At 39.3% G+C, this 18,682-nt stretch overlaps 1 protein-coding gene across 5 annotated transcripts in view; it reads right to left on the minus strand.

Annotated features, from left to right (window-relative positions):
* DIP2C (disco interacting protein 2 homolog C) overlaps positions 1 to 18,682 on the minus strand; it is a 500,644-nt gene continuing 481,962 nt past the window's right edge. For all 5 annotated transcript variants that reach the window (XM_077151686.1, XM_077151685.1, XM_077151684.1 and 2 more), the window contains 5 exons: positions 16,857 to 16,914; positions 14,868 to 14,942; positions 11,103 to 11,277; positions 7,849 to 7,972; positions 1 to 3,256 (listed from right to left, as the gene is read on the minus strand). In XM_077151686.1, coding sequence (XP_077007801.1) covers positions 3,004 to 3,256; positions 7,849 to 7,972; positions 11,103 to 11,277; positions 14,868 to 14,942; positions 16,857 to 16,914 — 685 coding nt within the window. In that variant the 3' untranslated portion in view covers positions 1 to 3,003. The remainder of the gene's footprint in view (positions 3,257 to 7,848; positions 7,973 to 11,102; positions 11,278 to 14,867; positions 14,943 to 16,856; positions 16,915 to 18,682) is intronic.

Consider the following 18,682-nt stretch of genomic DNA (forward strand, 5'->3'; position numbering starts at 1 on the left):
TTTTCAGAGCAACAAAAATAAAAGCTTTTATTTGTTCATTTGAATATAAAACAGGCGTTATCACAGATGTACAAAGCGTACTGGTGGTTTAACATACAAGAAGGTTGCTGTCCTTTGCACATAAAAATTTTGTTTGAAACTGTGATTGGTTGAGTACATGAATTTCTCTAACCAGTCACCACACTCTATGAAATAACGCTGCTAACATTCAACTGATAAAAGGGACAGTTTTCCCTTGGGTAAAGTGTCAAGCAGGATTAAATATATATAATAAACAAGCACCATGAGGAATCTGCTCCTGTTTGATTAGGTTTGTGTTTCAATGTTCATTGTGTACCCTCTCTTTGTGCAAGTTGATTACACGTTTTTGTCTGACTCCAAAAGCACAAGGTCACAAGACAAACATTTTATACATTCTCATGATTTATCTACAGTACAATTTCTAATACAGAACAATCCTTCTTTATTGCTGAAACTGGTGGTACTTAAGTGTCTCCTTTCCTTTTTCTTGCACAACAAACTTCAGTCCCAGTCCACCAACTTTTTTGAACCTAAATTCTAACCTCAGAGATGACAGGATGCAGAAGAGATCTGTTAGTAACTGCTTTCACAACTGCATTGCAGTATTTCCCCTCCCTTGGATGTAAAGTTGATATGGTGAAGGTTAAATTATGTTTGAAGTGACATCTAAATTTGCTTTGCTTCCGACATTGGCTGAACTTCACAAGTTATCCTGCACACTGCAATTAGATTTCATAATCAGTATCTTATCTGAAACCTTAAACAATCTATCCCTTAAACAAGCTGGGTGTGTGTAAGAAAATGTCTTTTTCTGTCTGTGGTGGGTTTTCCCCCCCTTAGGAAGCAGAAGACTATAGGAATGTGTATCTGAAGCATGGAGAGAAATATTCATACACAGCAATGGCTTCAAACAATGCTTTAAAAATCAAATGATCTGTGGAGATGGAAGGATGCACCATACATGCACATAAATGAAAAAGAAAAATGTGCCACTAAAGAAAAAAATCAAAACAATCAGCATGGATCTTCAAAGTCAAACAAAATTCTTTTTTAGCAAAGGGCTTACTGCTGGCTGCACATAGCAAAGGCAGACAAAAACATTGCCTATAATATAATGAAGAAAGGATCTAAATTTTGCCCAGCAACAATCTTAATCATGCATATCTAGTAACAAGAGCCATTGTAGGATTGTATTGGGCAATTATAAAATAAATCAAATAAATCACTCCTGGATTGTTGATCTCTCCCTCTTGGTTGGACTCAGGCCAATTTAATTTAGAAGTGTACAGATGAGCTCTGAAAATTAAAAAGAGTGTGAGAGAGACGGCAGCAGCAGAAACAGAAATTAGGGATGCATTTATCCACAGGTGGTAAAATGAAGGCAGCTGTGAGGCATGCTTGTTTGCTTCAGTCCAGGGCCTTTTATGAGTCACTGGGGTGGTTCAGTTCCCTGGGGGGTTTGCTCATGGCTGAGGCTGGTGAACCCCAGGGACCAGAGGTACACACAGTTGGCTAGTTGTAAGACAAGGTGTTGATCGCCTGTACTCGTCTTTTCCCTTAAAGCTGTTCCAGGCCTTCTGTCCACTCCACGCAGTCACCTTTGGAGGGGAATCAATGCAACTTAGCGCAAATGACCATATTGCATCATTCCTTTTCATACTGAGAACCAAAACAATAAAAAAAAAAGACACTAACAAAAAATGATGAAAAATATTGTGCAACAAATTCTTGTAGCTAAGAAAACAGTGCTATTCACCAACCTGCCTTTCCTAAAGCCTATCAAGTGTAGTAAGCACATGCCAGCATAAACTCAGTCATTGCTGTCCCCACAGCAAAGGAAAAAAAAAATTAGTGCACATTTAGCCTTAAATTCCTTCACCATCCTTGAGATGGCAATAATTTCACTTGCTGGTCTCTGGTATCTAGAAGAAACTTTTAGACAGGGCTACTGGCAATCTGTGATTGCTCTCATCAGCAAAGTGTATGTGAATAAATCACTCAGTTATCTACAGTACAGTGGAGGGGACACCATGCATGTGACAAGTTCTGCATTTTAAACTTTAAAATCTCCTTTTTCATTAGCGAATTTATATTTCATATATATATATTTGTTGTGATACTATCCACGCAAGATAATACAACACTTTTTTATATTAGCAAACATTACAAGACTTTAATATTCTTGAATGTTTTTTCTCTTTTATACTTCTAAAGAGATCAAAATAAATTAAACGTTTTGTACATAATTACATATGAAGAAGTTAACTTATTTTATCTTTTTTAGTTTAGTACAAAGATATCTGCAAGATAAGTGCCGAAATACACCTTATTTATAATTTCTTTTCATTCTATGCTAACATCAAAGGCCACAGATTAGCCTTTGTTTCTTCAGCACATTTCTGACAAAGAAAGCTGCTAAAATCTAATTGGAAGGTGCTATTTGGAAGGTTTTCTCGTACCTCAACAAACTTTCCTAAAAGGATGAGATCTAGCAATGGCTTAAATTAGTACAGATCCATGTCATTAAGATTTCATGACACATTAAAACAGAGAAAACAATTTTTGTCACACTACATAAATTGTTTAAAGGAACCCATCTGGAGGGCAGAATATATATTTTTTTAATTGCTATTTCGGCTTAACAAAATACAAAGCCACATTTACGAAGAAAGCACTTATTCAGTAATAAAAAAAAAAAGAAAAGAAAAGAAAGAAAAAAAAGTTTTTGAAATGGGCTTTTCCAACAAACTGAAGGCAGTAATCCCAAAGTCCTTCTGAGCTAAATTTAGTGGTAAATTCACATTTCACATTTCATTTCCATGCCAATCATGACTGCTGTGAGAAGTTGTCATCATCATCACCATCACAATGACAAAAGGTTCCATTCTGGTGAATGTTGCCCTAGTATCTGCACAATTTTAGTGGACACTGAGAAAAATGTTTACATCTCTAGAAAAGTCCATGGAAGCCAGAGAGACAAGACTACATGTTGTAGGCCACATAGATGGGATCTAGCTGGTCTGCCAAGAAGCCGTCTCGTAGGTGCATACGCTGTTTCTCTCCACGGGAGTTGATAGGAATAACACCAATGTCCACCACCACAACCACGCCCACAATCAGGTAGTGTTCCTCCAGGACCACGTTGGTCACCAAGGGAACGAGGTCCAAGGCTTCTTGTTCTGATCCATCGAGCTCAACCACAACCACCAACAAATTTGTCCAGGTAAACACAGCACTGGAAGAGAGAGAAATCATCATGACATGGCATTAGAAACACGACACTGCTTTTAATTTAACAATTATATTTTGTTTTCAAAAAGCTCCGTTTGGTTCTTTCTTAGATCTGCATGATCCTTCCTGATAGTCTCTTATGGCTTGCTCATCTTTGTGATTCCATCTCCTTTAATTCATTAAATATCTCATATGTAGTTATTCTGGGAGTAATAAGTCCGTTCTTGGAATTTTTCTACTGGCCTTCTCTTAGGAGTGGCTAGTCTTTTCAAGCACTTGTTGATGTTTGTGAACTCATATTTCTATGGGAGCAGGGGATCACTTTAGGCTGCTTAGAGGGCCCTGGCTAACTCAGGAGTCAATGGTTCGGCTCTGCCTCCCTGATGCTGACTGGAGGATTCATGCTCCCATCACAGAGGGCAGTACAACTACCTTAATTCCTTCCATTCCCAGCTCCTACCTCCCCTGTCGTTAAAAAAGATGTGCGTGCTACAGAATGCATCATCCCCAATCTTCATTCCTCCCTAAACCCCAGTACCATGGCATGGAACTCTGCAGACCCCTCTACTAAAGGAGGAGCTATTTCCTCAACCCTAGACTCTGGGCTCAGCCATGTAACTCAGTCAATGGGAGATGATGCAAGCAGAGGCTTGTAAAGCATTTGAATGTTTGGGCTTGCCCTGTTCTGGCTCTCCCATTGCCACAAGAGCAACCAGCCTGGACTAGCCCTTTGGCCTCAGGGGGAGGTTGAAAAACATGTGGAGAAGAGCTGCCCCAGTCCCTATGGTCTGAAGCAGAGCCACTCCAGTTGGCCTGTGCCCCTGCACCTAGAAGAGATACCCAGCTATGCCCAGGTAAAATCCAGCTGACCCTGCAGACCTGGGAATGATAATAAATGATTATTGTTTTAAAGTACTGAGCTTGGGGATGACTGGAAATGCAGCAACAGTTATCCCATATGAGTGGGGTGGTAATTTTCCAAGGTGACCTTTACTCCCTTTTAAGCTAACAGTGCATTTAAAGTATGTTTCATTGGGGATCTAGTTGTTACTCAATGAGAAGTTCACCCATAGTATTCCGTCTGCCTAATTTGTATAAGCCTAAATTCAGATCTTTACATTTTAAAGTGGAGCTTTTTAAAAACTGGTTGTTGAAGGACGTCTGATTTCTCCCAAGAGATGACAGATATAATTCTAATTTACTGTCCCTGGTGCCCCTGGGTTTCCTGGCTGCAGAGACCAGGAGGGATCCAAGAGCAGAGGGAGTTGGACGGCAGATACACCAGTGGTGGAGAGTGGACAGCGCCCTCCCAGGGAACTGGTTGGCATCTGCTCTCTTATGCCAGACATACAGAAGGGCTCTATTCCAGGTATAAATCAGGGGGTATTTGGGAAAACTCACTATTGTTTTCTAAAAGTGTGAGAGTAAGTGTGTACGCCAGTCTGGCCAATATATACATTAAAATGAGAGGGGAAATATTGGAGAGTATGTTCAACAAATCTCTCCTGGATTTTGCTTTGTGAGAGCGTGTATACCTCAGGGAACAATCCTGCTGAAAAAATGTTCCCAAGAAAATGCGCTGGTGTTGAATTTCCATAATATAGCTCCTTATGATAATAAAATATTGTTCTGCATAGCCCAAGAGAGCCCACAGTGTGAGCTCATAGATTATATAAATCACTCAGCCATTTTTGTTATTGTTTTACTATAATAAATATATATAGTATATAATATGAATATATATAATAAGATAAAATAAAATATGTATAAGAAATTTATGACATAGTAGTGAATTTTCAGAAATGAGCTGAATCTTCCTGTATTTAATCTAGTAAGCTAAAAAGTATGTTTGCTTTACTGTTGTCCTCTGGATCTCCAGGAAGGTGGGGGATGCTGGCTATTTTCCATCTACCAGAGTTTTCCTAGGGGCTGTATACTGATTTCTACACTGAATCTTCTTCACAGAGGGAAAGGAGAGTTGATATTTTTCATATATTTAGGCTAATGAAAACCAACCAGTAAGAATTAAAAAGCTTTGGTTGGTCCAAATTATGCAACAGTAACACAGCCACATTGTGTCACCTCTGAGCTGTCGTAATTAGAGTACATTTACATTTCTCAGTATGAAATAATTAATGGTAAAGCACTAGAAAGGAGTAACCGAGGCAAGTGTAGTAGAAGGCAAAAAGATTTGGTTAAATCAATTTAGCAAAGAGATTTTCAGAGATAAAAATAAAAACAACGTTAACACTTTATGCCTGAATCATTTCAGATATACTGAATAACATCCATTAGCTTTTCTTTCTTTCTGGTACCCCCTGTACCAAAGGCAAGCCTGGTTCCCTACACTGATCAGATGAACATATGCAGGTCACTGGCCACATGACACTTAACAGTAAGTGATACTTAGGACAAAAATTAGAATCAAGGAGAGGAAATCCATGGAGGGGCTCTGGGGAGGCCATGAATCTCAGAGCAGACTTGTGACCTGACAGAAAATATCTGAGGGGTACAATAAAATCCAATTAAAATGATTTTCTTAAAAATGTAAAAATGAAAGGTTGTTACTATTATTTATAGCTATTTAGATGGAAATTAGGATAGGCCCTGTGCCTAGTTTCTGAGTTGGTATCTTTCTAGAACTTCTGTTGTTTTATCAATTTCTGTTTCCTATCTACACTTCAGTAGAGACACAACCATGAAAATTTGAGGAATTTTGATTCAGGGTGAGAAGAAACTTAGAATGATCTTACGCACCCGTCAATTCATGGGCATGCAGACTCTATCCCTTATATTGTGCCAAGGACTGTATGTTCAGATTCAGTGATTGGTAATAACTACCAGGCTGCCTACTGCAAACCAATTAGCTAAGAAGAGACAATGCACAATCTCAGCACCAATCCACTCAACCAAGAAAACAGCTCAGAAGGAATTTCACTACGTGCCTCCTTAAGGCCCTGCCCTTAACTTTGAGATCATTTCATTAGGTCTCTTTGCCTGACCAGGGACTTGGCGCCCTTTTGTAAACACTTTGGCTACTACCAAAATGAATGAAAAAAAATCTAAAGTTAATGATTTTGGGTCACTTTTAATATTTAAACTCAATATAAAGGCACTGAGCGAGCCTGAGGAAGCCATTAACACTGGTTGATTTAGCTCAGAACCAAACTGCACTCCAGCCTCAAGGCCAGTCACACAGTGTTACATACTGCATGTGCCGTCCCGGCGGTGAGTGTGCCTATGCGGAAAATGCAAAGAGAAAAGGGCAGCTGTTCAATCTCCACTTGCTGCTGTATTTATGAAGCATCATTAACATACTCAACACTTTCCAAGTGATTAAAAGGGTCAGAGGGGAAGACGACATGCCAAGCTCTGGGGATGGGAAATGCCTGAAGTACTTATCTGGGCCAAGACCTCCTTGTGGGCTCCTGACCCGCTAAGCTACTTTACCTACCAGAGAGCATCTATAAAAGGTGCCTTGCTCTTGCTGGCTTTGGTTTAATTCAAGCAGTGCTTCCTTCGAAAATGTCTTGACCATACTGTGGGGTTTGGCTATAGTGTTGCTCTCCGTCCCACCTAAGGTGTGCCCACATATCCATTCGTTCTTCAAGTTCCCAGGTTAACAGAACTCATAAAAAGTATTTTGTGTGCTTGACTATATATGCGTGCATTTTATCATTTTGTTCCTGAGTCATGCTTTTCTACACTGAACAACAATGATGACAACAACAGAGCTTCCTGGAAGAAGTTAACAAGTCATTTTTACTATAATAAAATGATAGCAGTTGCAGGGCTAGTATGATATATTAATCCTTTGCCAGGTGTGCCATTTTATTGCTAGGTTATTAAGCCGCTCAAAATAAATGTCTACAATCAAAAGCTCTGTGCCAGTTCAAAACTTCTATGTATCCCAGAAAATCCATGTTTTAATCCCAATCTAATCTTGTGAGGCCAGACTTAATGTTTAGGGTAGAAGCTCAGATAAAAATTGTTTCCATGGAGATGTGACACATTCAATTGTGGGTGTGACCTTTTGATTAGATGAAGATGTGACTCTACCCATTCAAGGTGGGTGTTGATTAATTCACTGGAGTTGTTTAAAAGGGGAAACCTTTTGGAGAAACCTCAGATGAAGATGCTTGGAGAACAGTTGCTTCAGAGCCAACATGAGACCCAGATGTTTGGAGATGCAAAAAGAAAAAAAATGCAGGAAGTTGTTTGAAACCAGAAACCAAAGGATCAGTAGACACCAGCCACATGACCTCTCAGCTGACAGAGGCGTCTGGGACCCAGCGGCCTTTCTTGAGACCAGGTATCTTTCTCTGGATGCCGTAGTCTGAACATTTTTATGGCATTAGAACTGTAAACTTGCAACTTAATAAATTCCCTTTTAAAAGCCATTCCATTTCTGGTATATTGCACTTCTGGTAGCTTTAACAAACCAACACAAGCTCCATCATATTCCCTTATGTATGTTTTCCAAACTCTGCTCTACTACTACACTGCCTCTTACCATGACCCCGCTTTGTCCTCAGTGCTTTACGTATGCCATTTAGGCTCTCAGGTATAAACAGCTCCTGCTGCTGTCCCACTTACCATTCCGTGACACTTTTATGGGCTCTGATTACAGAGGTTTCAATATCTATAGGGTGGTACCGCATTCCACGCAACTCCATGGCTTCGTCAAGTGCACCCACGACATAGAGGGCATCATGGCGCTCTGTCCATGAAAATGTAAGGAAAAAAAACACACATGAGCTTTCACTGTAAAGTTGCTCAAACCAATGTTTTTTTTAAAAAAAATTTTTATTGACAAAACAACATAAAAACACACTAACATTCTTAACATACAAACATTCTATACATGGTGTACAATCAATGGCTCATAATGTCATCACATAGTTCTATATTCATCACCATGTTCATTCCTTTGGACATTTGCATCACTCCAGAAAAAGAAACAAAAGAAAAAAGAAAAAACTCATACATACTATACCCTTCACCCCTCCTGCTCATCGACCACTAGCATTTCCATCTACCCAATTTGTTTTAACCTTTTCAAACCAATGTTTTAATTAATGATCAAAAGGACCACTGAGGGAGACAAAGGCAAAGAAAAGGGAGCACTCCATTGGGGATAACTAGTACTTTCTAACAGGAAAACTCTGTAGAGTAATAGGGCTTTCTCAAGGCTGAGGCTCTCATGGAAAATACCTTGGGCCTATTGTGCTGTATTCTGCTCCTGGAGTGCTGGTCAGCACATACAGGACATTCCCTCTGTGCTTTCATGCCAAGGGGGAGAGAAATCTTTTTGAGGTTGGTCTCTCTGTATCCAATATATTATCACATATTCATCAATAACAACTGCCTGAGTACTGTGGCTGGTAGACAGCTCATTTCATTCTCACAGTGTTCTAAAGGAGAGGAAACTAAGGACAGCGATTTCACCTGCCCAAGAGCATATAGTTGAGATGTGAAGTAGTACAGCCAGAATTAAACCCAGTTCTCTCTGACCCCAGCACAAGAGTTTGTTTCTTTTCTTTTTTTTTTTTTTTTTCACATGGGCAGGCTCCGGGAATTGAACCCAGGTTTCTGGCATGGCAGGCGAGAACTCTGCCACTGAGCCACTGCTGCCCACTCCAGCACATGAGTTCTTAGCTGTGTTATCAAGTCTATGTATGGAATGGGAAAAGAAAGCATGGTTTCTGATAATGTTCATGAATGAAGACTTTCCTAGCTCACTTTATGTAAGTGTGAAATGTATTTTTATCAGTGATGCGAACCTTGGAATAATGAGGATATGCATCCAGTCCTATCTTTCCTTAAAAAGTAGGAAATATGTCCTTAATTCTTTGAAGTAGTTAAGTACATCAGGACAAAATGGAAAGAAGTGACTGACATATAAATAATGTAATATCAGAAAATAAATATTTTCCAATTTAAGTCAGATAAGAAAAGATGCTTAGGTATACTTGTTGGCTTCTGGTCATTACTGAGCTGCCTGTACTCTCCTCGCATGGTGGACTGAACTCTTTCAGGGGATCCGAGAGATGAGCACACAGCAGCAACAGTGAGCCAGCATGCTGGGACTCTTCCCAGCCTTCCTCGGAGGGTTTAAATTCTCCCCAATTTTACATCTCTGAATTTAGTTCTCCACAGGAACCCCTGGTGGCATATGCAGATAGTCTAGGATTTTCCCAAATTGGAAATTTTATGTCCTAAATTTTCTATATTCAGTCCCTGTTCAGACAGATTAATTTAACTTCCATTAAGTTAAGGCATGTATGTTAATAAACCTTTCAGATGTCTACGAACTCATCTCACTGGAGTTCTGGTCTGGCAGAATCTCACTAACAACTCTTAGCTCCTAGCCTCATGAAATATTCAAGTCCTGCCTCTAATTTGGGTGGAACCAAGGAAGGTGAAAAAGGATTTGGAATTAGAAAAGAAACTGGGAATACACGCTGCATGCTTTGATATTTTGGGTTTAAGAAACGTCCATGGCCTTGACTCAACACCACCCCTGCAGTTAGCAAAAGTGATCTTGGCAACAGGAGTTCACCCTAATTGTCCCTAACTGGATGTCAATGTGTCTGCAACTTGTGAATATACAGAGAGAGCCAGCCTCTTACTACCTGTGCTGGTTTCAAGGTGTTCTGTATCCCAGAAAAGCCATGTTCTTTTAATTCATTTCTGTGGGTGTAAATCTATTGTGGTTGGGACCTTTTAGTTAGGTTGTTTCAATTGAGATGTGACCCAACACATTCAAGGTGGGGTTCTTAATCTTTCAGTGGAGTCCTTTATGAGGATAAAACAAACAAACAAACAAACCCAGAATAAGTCCAGAGAGAGCTCAGAGAGAGAAAACACCAGAGAAGCTAAGAGAGGAACCACAGAAGTTCAGAGAGAGACCACTGGAACCAGAAGCTGAAAGCAACAAAACCCAGGAAGAAAGGACCAGCAGGTGCTGGCCATGTGCCTTGCTGTCTGAGAGAGGAAACTGGGGTGCCAAAGCCTTTCTTCAGAGAAGCTACTGTCCTGTTAATGCCATAATCTGGACATTTTCGCAGTCTTAGAACTGTAAATTTGTAAACTAAAAAATTCCCATTGCAAACCCAATCCATTTCTGGTGTATGGCATTCTGGCAACTTTAGCAAACAAAAACACTACCCCAGGCCAAGCAGCTGGTGGAGGCAGGAAGGTGAGAAGGCGGCTTCACCACCTCCTGGCTCCTGGACCAGCACAGACATGAGAACACAGTCCTGGCCCAGGGCAGGGCACGCACTCCCTGTGGGTCTTGGTGATGCTGGGTCTTCCTGGCAGCCCTGAGCAGAGGAGCTCTCGGCTGCTCTCCAGGGGGGAAGATGCTGGTTTAGTTTCTATTTCAGACAGGTGTAGGGTGGGAGTGGGCAAGGTTTCAGAGTAGGTGAGGAAGAGTGAGTAAGCTATTACTTAAGAACCATTTTGTTTATGGGGAAAACATGGAGGCCAGTGCTTACCAGCATTTGAATTCTACTAAATAGCATAGAGGCTTCCCTAATTTAAAATCTGTTCTTAGTTCTTAGGAGAAGAGAGAATAAGTGAGTGATACGTAGTTTCGGCTAAATGGACACACGCAGCATTTGACCTTTCTCTCTTTTAAACTTGGCTACTTTCAGATTGACTAGCACCACGCACACAGGTATGTTCTCTGGGGTTTGGCTGCCCCAAACCACAGACAGGCTTCCCATGACTAGGGGAACCTGACTTTCTCTCTTTTCAAGGTTTGAGGAGCCTGGAAGCGGGTAGATGGCACATTCTGCCCAGTCTTTTCTGGAGGCAGTCCGCCTGGATTGAAGGTAAACTCTCACCTCCATTTGCATCTGTCAACTCAGTTCTCCGCAGGAACCCCAAATAGCCTGTTCGTGCCCAGACTGTCTGGGTGTCTCCAAAACTTAACCTTGAGTTGAAGTGATCTGACTGGAGGGATTCATCTCCATAAACGGTGAAATAACCACTGGCATTGTGAGCACTGTGAACCCAAATCTGTTAAAGAAGCAGAAGCAGAACATAATGGCATAAGAGGTCACTCAAGGATGTCCTGAGGGAAGTGGGTTTAAAAAACACAATTCAATAAATTATATTTAGCGATGTTAAAAGTTTCCTTGGACTAAAAAAAGCAAGATGAAGTTAATTTCATTCAGGTTTCTGGGGAGACACAAATATGCTCACAAAGTTAACTGAAATGAAGGTGCTTCCCAAACTTACGGCAAACCAACCAACTCATCCATCCCTCACAGAATTTTATTAAATATTTTTTTTAAAATAGCTTTCTGAACAGAGTTGAACTAGTTTCTTTGTACTTATCAAAATGCAATGATTACTGGAAAAGAACATCTGGAAACATGTAAAAAAAAAAAAAAAAAAAAGCCTAAACTTGCTATGCTATGCCTTTTACCTGGTTAGCCTACTTTTGGAAATACATTGAAAAAAATAAACAATCTAAGGGTGAAAACATGTAATAGGAAAAAAAAGGAAAACAAAAATGCCTGAATGCCTGACAATTGGGAAAATGGATAAACAAAGAATGATACGTGGATTCAGGCAGATTTTGTGGAGCCCTAGCACAGACTGGTGGAAACAGCCAAGCACTTATAATGTCTAAAGCACACATAACTGCATACAATTTTGTCTGTACAAATGATAAGAATCCAAGGAATCAGGGTCTTTTAGACTATGGAGTGTTTCTAACAAAGACACTCTAGGCATTATTTTATTATTTACACTGAAAAATGGTCAAGTTCCTTGAAATCTGAAACATAGTCTTGCTTATTATTATTGTATGCCTAGAACACTGCAGATACTCAAGTATCTGTTGGGTAAGTGAAAAAGTAAAGCAGAAAAGGAAGGTAGACCAATAATCATGGGTGATGATAACTGTTCCTGAATCCAAAAAAAAATGATTCCCTTATTTAAAAATTCCCAGTAAGATCACTTTGCCCATCTCACAGCTTTTTTTATTTTTTTATTTTTGGGGGGTGGGGGGGTGGGTGGTACATGGTCCGAGAATCGAACCTGGGTCTCCTGCATGGAAGGTGGGCATTCTAACCACTAAGTTACCAATGCACCCCATCTCATGGGTTCTTGTGCCCCTAGAGTGAGGTGGGTTCTGATACCAGCATCACCTTGGCCCCAGCACTCTGCACTCAGGCCCCTCAGTGCTGTGGCATCTGACTACGATGGTGGGACTCTTCCCAGATTTCCAGAGAGAACAGGCTCTACCTCTAATTTGCAACTGGGAATATTCTTTGGCCCAGAAACTTCCTTTCCTAAATAAGATGTAGAATCCCATCATCTCAGTTCTGATTAAGAATTCTGAATGATGAACCAAAAAAATAGCCCAAGAAGAAAAAGAGTTTGGGAATTAAGAACCCATAGGACTCATTCTGTGAATCACTTATTGGCACATTTACTGGGTGTAAATGTGTTACTACGTGTATTACTGTTCTGAGTGCTGGAACTTACATTCTGGTGAGGAGAGGTAGACTATAAACAAAATGTCAAATGCCAGTGGTGATAAGTGCTCAGAAGAAAAGGGAATTAGAGAGTGACTGCAGGGTAGCAGTGAGGGACAAGCTCTTCATAAGTGGAAACCTACTGGGACTGGGATGGGTTGCAGGTAGGCAGGGGGAAAGTGTTCCACCAGAGAGAACAGCAGTGTAAGACCCTGAAGTGTAAACATTCTTTACATTTCAGGGGGAGCTGAAAGGGCAGTGTGGTAAGTGTGCGGTGAGCAGAGCAGGTGAAAGCCAGAGAGACAAGAGCTCCAGATAGAGAAGTACTGAGGGTCAAATGCAGCCGATGGCAGAGGCACAGCAAGGATTTGGGGTTTTACTAGGAGTGAGGTGGGAAGACATCGGAGGGTTTGGAGCAAAGAAGTGATGGGATCTACTTCATATTTTAAAAAGATCATAGGGGCGGCTATGTGGAGAACAATCTATAGGGGAAAAACAGGAAGATCAGAGCAGAAGCGGCTTCTGTAGCCAGCCAGCAGGAAAGGATGGTAGCTTGGACTAGATGAAAGTGGTGAAGGTAAGACAGTTCACCTTCTGGATATATTTAGAAAATAGATCATCTGGCAGGATTTGCTTATGAATTAGAAAAGGCGTGACAGAAAGGAGTGGTTGAGGACGACTAAGATTTTTGGCCTGGGCAACCAGTAGAAGAGAGTTGCCAGTTACTGAGATGGGGAAGTAAGAGCAGATTTTATGGAAGCAGGGATATTTATTAGCTATATAATGTAATAGGTGTGCAGAGTTCAGGGGAAAGGTTGGGGCTGGAGACATAAATCTAGTAGTAATCAGCAGATAACCATGGAAAATAAATGGGCTAATTTAGTAATTAAGAATATCAGTTAATTACAGGAGTGCACTTATAGTAAATATCTAGAAATGGCAAATTTGTGAAGACAGATTACAGGTTACCAGGGGAGGAGGGGGAAAGGGGAAGGAGATTTGTTGCTTGGTGGGTACAGAGTATACGTAAATTTTAGAAAATTTGAAATAAAAAATATATATATATTAAAGTATTTGCCTGTAACTTGGGGGAAAAATACTCTGTAAAGAGGGAAAACGGATGATACAGGATAGGTGACACCTGCATACGTGCTTCCTTTGGGTAGTCAAGAAAGGATTCAATCCAGGGGAGCAGCAAAAGTTTGGCCCTAGCTAGGAAAATAGGGAGTAAATATATTGGCATAATGTAAGTGGGCAGATGATGATGGGACTTAATAGATCTTCTTTTCTGAAAACTTTTACTTCCTCAGTGGAAGAAGCAAGTTTATGAGTTGAGAAGAATGAAGAGAAGGTTTTGGAGATTTGAGGAGAAAGGAAAGGTGTGAAACACCTTCTAGGTGAGTGGGAGAGGCACCTGACCAGGAGAATGGAGTAGGATGGTAGAGCAGCACCAAGGGCCTTTCTGAGATCATGATGTGATCAAGAATTTAAACTGAAACCAGGCAGAGTGGTCATGTTTCTCTCCAGCCACATTCAAATGCAAGCTTGGAGCAACAGAGTCAACCAGAGTGGGATTGCAACATAAATACAATGAAGCCAAAGTATAAAGTGCCACTGTTTATTTTCTGACCTGAAATAAATAAGATAACTGTCATTTTTTTAAAATACATTTGCTGATGCAGTTATGATTCTAAGTTGTAGCATCGTTTCCTTCGTAGCCTTCCTATATTGCTTTCCTGATGCAGGATTTCTAAGCAGTGAAGGCAGGCAGGTGCAAAAGAAAGAAGAGGAGTTAAGTCAAGACTTAAGGAATAAGGAAATTCACCCTACATATGTTTAATCAGTTTTCTATCTCTTTTTAATCCTTTGAAGAGAATTTGTCATACTTCCTTAAGGAAATCTCATTTGGTAATTTTGAACTTTCAAAGAACTGTTTAAACAGTAAACTTCATAAGTTATTTACTAGTCATTCATTACTTACCCAATTTAAACAGAACTTGCTTTGAGGATCAATGGAATATGAACAGTTTTTAATGGTTTCAAAGAGAACAGAAGATATGTACCAGAAAAATAAACTTAACCTTGGAGGATATGTCTTTCAGAGGATACTCTGTAACTCACCTCACCAAGATGTGAGTCCCCCAAGGGTCCTTTTGTTTCTGGATTAGCAATTATGATCCGAACCCCTGGCAGTATCTGTTTGAGGGGAAAATATTCTAGTCAATGGAAAGACAGACGGATAGAAATTATACACAAATAAACCTTCATCTTGTCATCACGGCCTATGTCTATTTTTCCTTCTAAAAGTCTTTTACAAAGTGGTACAGCCTTAACTCAAGATTGCATACCCCTGCATTACATAATTAGATCATAATAATCATGTTTCCAGTGTAATTAGTACTACAGTGACCGTAAAATTCAGAATTTTGAACAGAAACCTGATAAATGATATAAAGCTTGCCAAAATAGGAATTTTCAGTCATTTCCATTAATATGTTTCAATTAAATTTAACATTATGCCTTACATCATGGCATGTGAGCATGAATGTGAGGGGATGCTGCAGTAGGCAGTGAAGCAAGCCAGGAGTGTTTTCAGGGATGAGTGTGGAGTCAAAAATAACCTAGGGATGGCAAAGGGATTTAGTATAAAGCTGTTCTTGTGGTGGCCCAAAGGAAAAGATGCTGTGTTTGACTGCTAGTCTAGTCTGATGTATTATAATTAGAATGTCTGCACTGATCCTCATTCTCTTCTCCCATATATATACATATACACACATAATAAATACACACTTTTTTTTTCTTTCTTTCTTTTTTTTTTTTTTTTTTACATAGGCAGGCACCCGGAATCGAACCCAGGTCTCTGGCATGGCAGGCGAGAATTCTGTCACTGAGTCACCATCACGCCGCCCCCTCTCCATTATATTTTTAACTCATGTTTCCAGGGGACTTTTTCTTGTAGGCACACAGCACTTATTATAATGGATGTCAGGATTAAGCTCCTCCTTCTTAATGAAATTTAAGATTAGAAACATTCCAAAGTCTACTCATACTACAGATGTAAGGAAGCAAAAGTTCACTGCAAAAATTTAGAATAGGGTCTATCTCCATTCATCTAATTTCATATTACATGTTTGAGAAAAAGCAAAACATCTTATGATAAAAACACACACTCTTGGAATATTTATCCTGTACCTTAAGTGAGATTTTGACAACTGCTTGGTCTTTGTGCTTGACTAAAACTGTACAAGCTGTGTTGAGAATCTGGTTAGTGAGTACTTCTTCCTATCATTAGACCCAATTTAGTGAGAATAATTCTAAATTGTGGTCACGTAGACAGATTACAAAAGGTCCAGAAGCGACGAGATGCTTTTAGATTTATGGGGAGAAGAACTCTCATCTCTATTCAGGGAGCAATTGAAACAATTGGAACCAAAAAAGAAAAAAAAAAGCCTTCATTTAGGTTTAATAGGTATATTGCCTTTTAGTTCTATTAAAAAATAAAACAAAATAACAACCACTATAGCAGAAATTACTAATTGTCCCCTGATGCCCACTCTTCGTCTACTTTCATAGTAATGGATACCCTGATTTTTAGCTGGGTCCACAGACATCAAGACTCGAGACAACATTTCCCAACTTTCTTTTCGGCTATGGGACCATGTGACTAAATTCTGGCCAAGGGCATTTAAACGTGAGTATAGCAGCTTATGGGCACTTTTAAGGTTTGCACATTTTATCTTCTTTTCCTTATTCTGATTCTCTTGTTGGCTGGAATGGGGAAATAATGGCTGGAGCTGAAGCAGTCTTTCTTGGGAATGGTAGTCACACAGAGAGAAGAACCAGGATCCCTGGTGATTTCATGGAGCAGACATGCCATATAGCCGGGGATGCCTACTTCCAGACTTTTACATGACAAATTAATACATATTTAAGTTGTCTTAAGCCATTGTGATTTTGGGTTTCCATATTTATGGTCGAACCTAGTCTTGATATATTCCTTTCAAGGAAATTTTTTTGGGAAAAATATTCTATAAAATACATTTTAAAAAATTCCAAGTGACTCAAATTCATTCCTACACAGAAATACAAATTTTTTCCTTTAATACTTACTTTTCCTGATTCCATTAGGGGCAAACTATGAGGAGATCCTCTTTCTACTAAACGGACTCTGTAAATACAGAAACAGAAGCTATTATTAAACATGTTTTCTGTACATATTTCTATTACATTCAGTACTTGGTCATGTGCCTGGTAGGTTGTTAGGGAGTATCAATTTTGTTGGTGAGCATTATCCAATGACAAAGATAATCAGAAGTTAAAGAAAATGCTCTCAGATAGTACAGTGCAACCGTGCAGTAGAAGAAACTAATAGCAGTACAATAAGGGCAATGAGAAGGAAGATGTAATTAGCAAATGACCATTCAGATTGTGAGTTAAAGATACTGATCTGCTCTGGAGTCCAAGTGTACAATATTTTCTATATTCAGATACAGGTAGGAGAGCTTAGGGTCATTTTTAGGATTTAAACCTTGCTCTCTCTTTCTCTCTCTCTGGTAGTTTTTATGGAATGGATTTTATTGGCTATCATGGAGAGCTTTGGTGTTGGTGGAAACTGCATGGAATCTGAAATGAAGGTCTGAAGTCAGATTTACCAAATCTGCAAAATAATTGGAAAAATTTAAAGTAACCAAGAGTCAAGGTAGCATTTGCAGAAAACGAATTGCATCCTTGAAAGAGCTGGCAATCACCTAGTGAGTGACCTTTAGTTTTAAAGTACTTACACTTATGCCTATACATAGGTCAAACAAATAGGTTTGGGAAGGCAGTACTCAGAGTTTATCAGCACAGAATCAATCTACTAAACTAAGTGTATTTGAGATTTATGATAGAAGAGTTAAATGAACACGGGGTAGATCAGTTCACATGACACAACTTCCTTTTTTTTTTTTTTTTTTTTTTTTTTTTTTTTTTTTTTATTAACGGAAAGAAAAAAAAGAAATTAACATAACATTTAGAAATCATACCATTCTACATATGCACTCAGTAATTCTTAACATCATCACATAGATGCATGATCATTGTTTCTTAGTACATTTGCATCAGTTTAGAGGAACTAGCAACACAACAGAAAAAGCTATAAAATGTTAATATAAAGAAAAGAAATAAAAGTAGTAGTAATAGTAAAAAACAACAACAACAAACAAACCAACAAGCAAACAACAACAACAAAAAAACCCTATAGCTCAGATGCAGCTTCATTCAGTATTTTAACATGATTACTTTACAATTAGGTATTATTGTGCTGTCCATTTTTGAGTTTTTGTATCTAGTCCTGTTGCACAATCTGTATCCCTTCAGCTTCAATTACCCATTGTCTTACCCTGACACAACTTCCTTTTACAAACAAACAAAAAAAACTTTAATTTAAAAAATATTTTATGGTAATTTTATCTTAAGAACTGCCAAGGATATAACTGTCAATCACAATCAGAACTAGTGAACAGTCCTTCTCAGTTGCATTATTCAATATTTTATGGTCTGTAAACCACCCATTTTACATTTCTATCATGTAACTAAGAAGACTATAATGTCATTTACTCATCTAAAAGTTAACGTTTATTTAAGTAAAAAAAAAAGTGAAAGAGAAATGTTCAAATACTTGAAAACTATAGATGAGAATGAGCTGTGGATCTACCTTCCTGGCCACCTCTATATCTGGGAACTGAAGAGGGCAACCAACAAGGTGATTTGAGGCAGGGCTGGGAAATGGTGGATTAGAAAATACCTATTTTTTTCCTTTACTTTTAACATCTCCCATCTTCCCTGCTAAGACAAAGATTTGAAATTCAACCTGAGTGAGCCACTGTTCTCCATTCAGTGCAATGATATTCTACTTCTACTTCTTGCTGGAGAGAAGTGAGGAGACTGGAAAGGGC

The sequence above is a fragment of the Tamandua tetradactyla genome, chromosome 1 (genome assembly GCF_023851605.1).
Source record: "Tamandua tetradactyla isolate mTamTet1 chromosome 1, mTamTet1.pri, whole genome shotgun sequence".
NCBI lineage: Eukaryota > Metazoa > Chordata > Mammalia > Pilosa > Myrmecophagidae > Tamandua > Tamandua tetradactyla.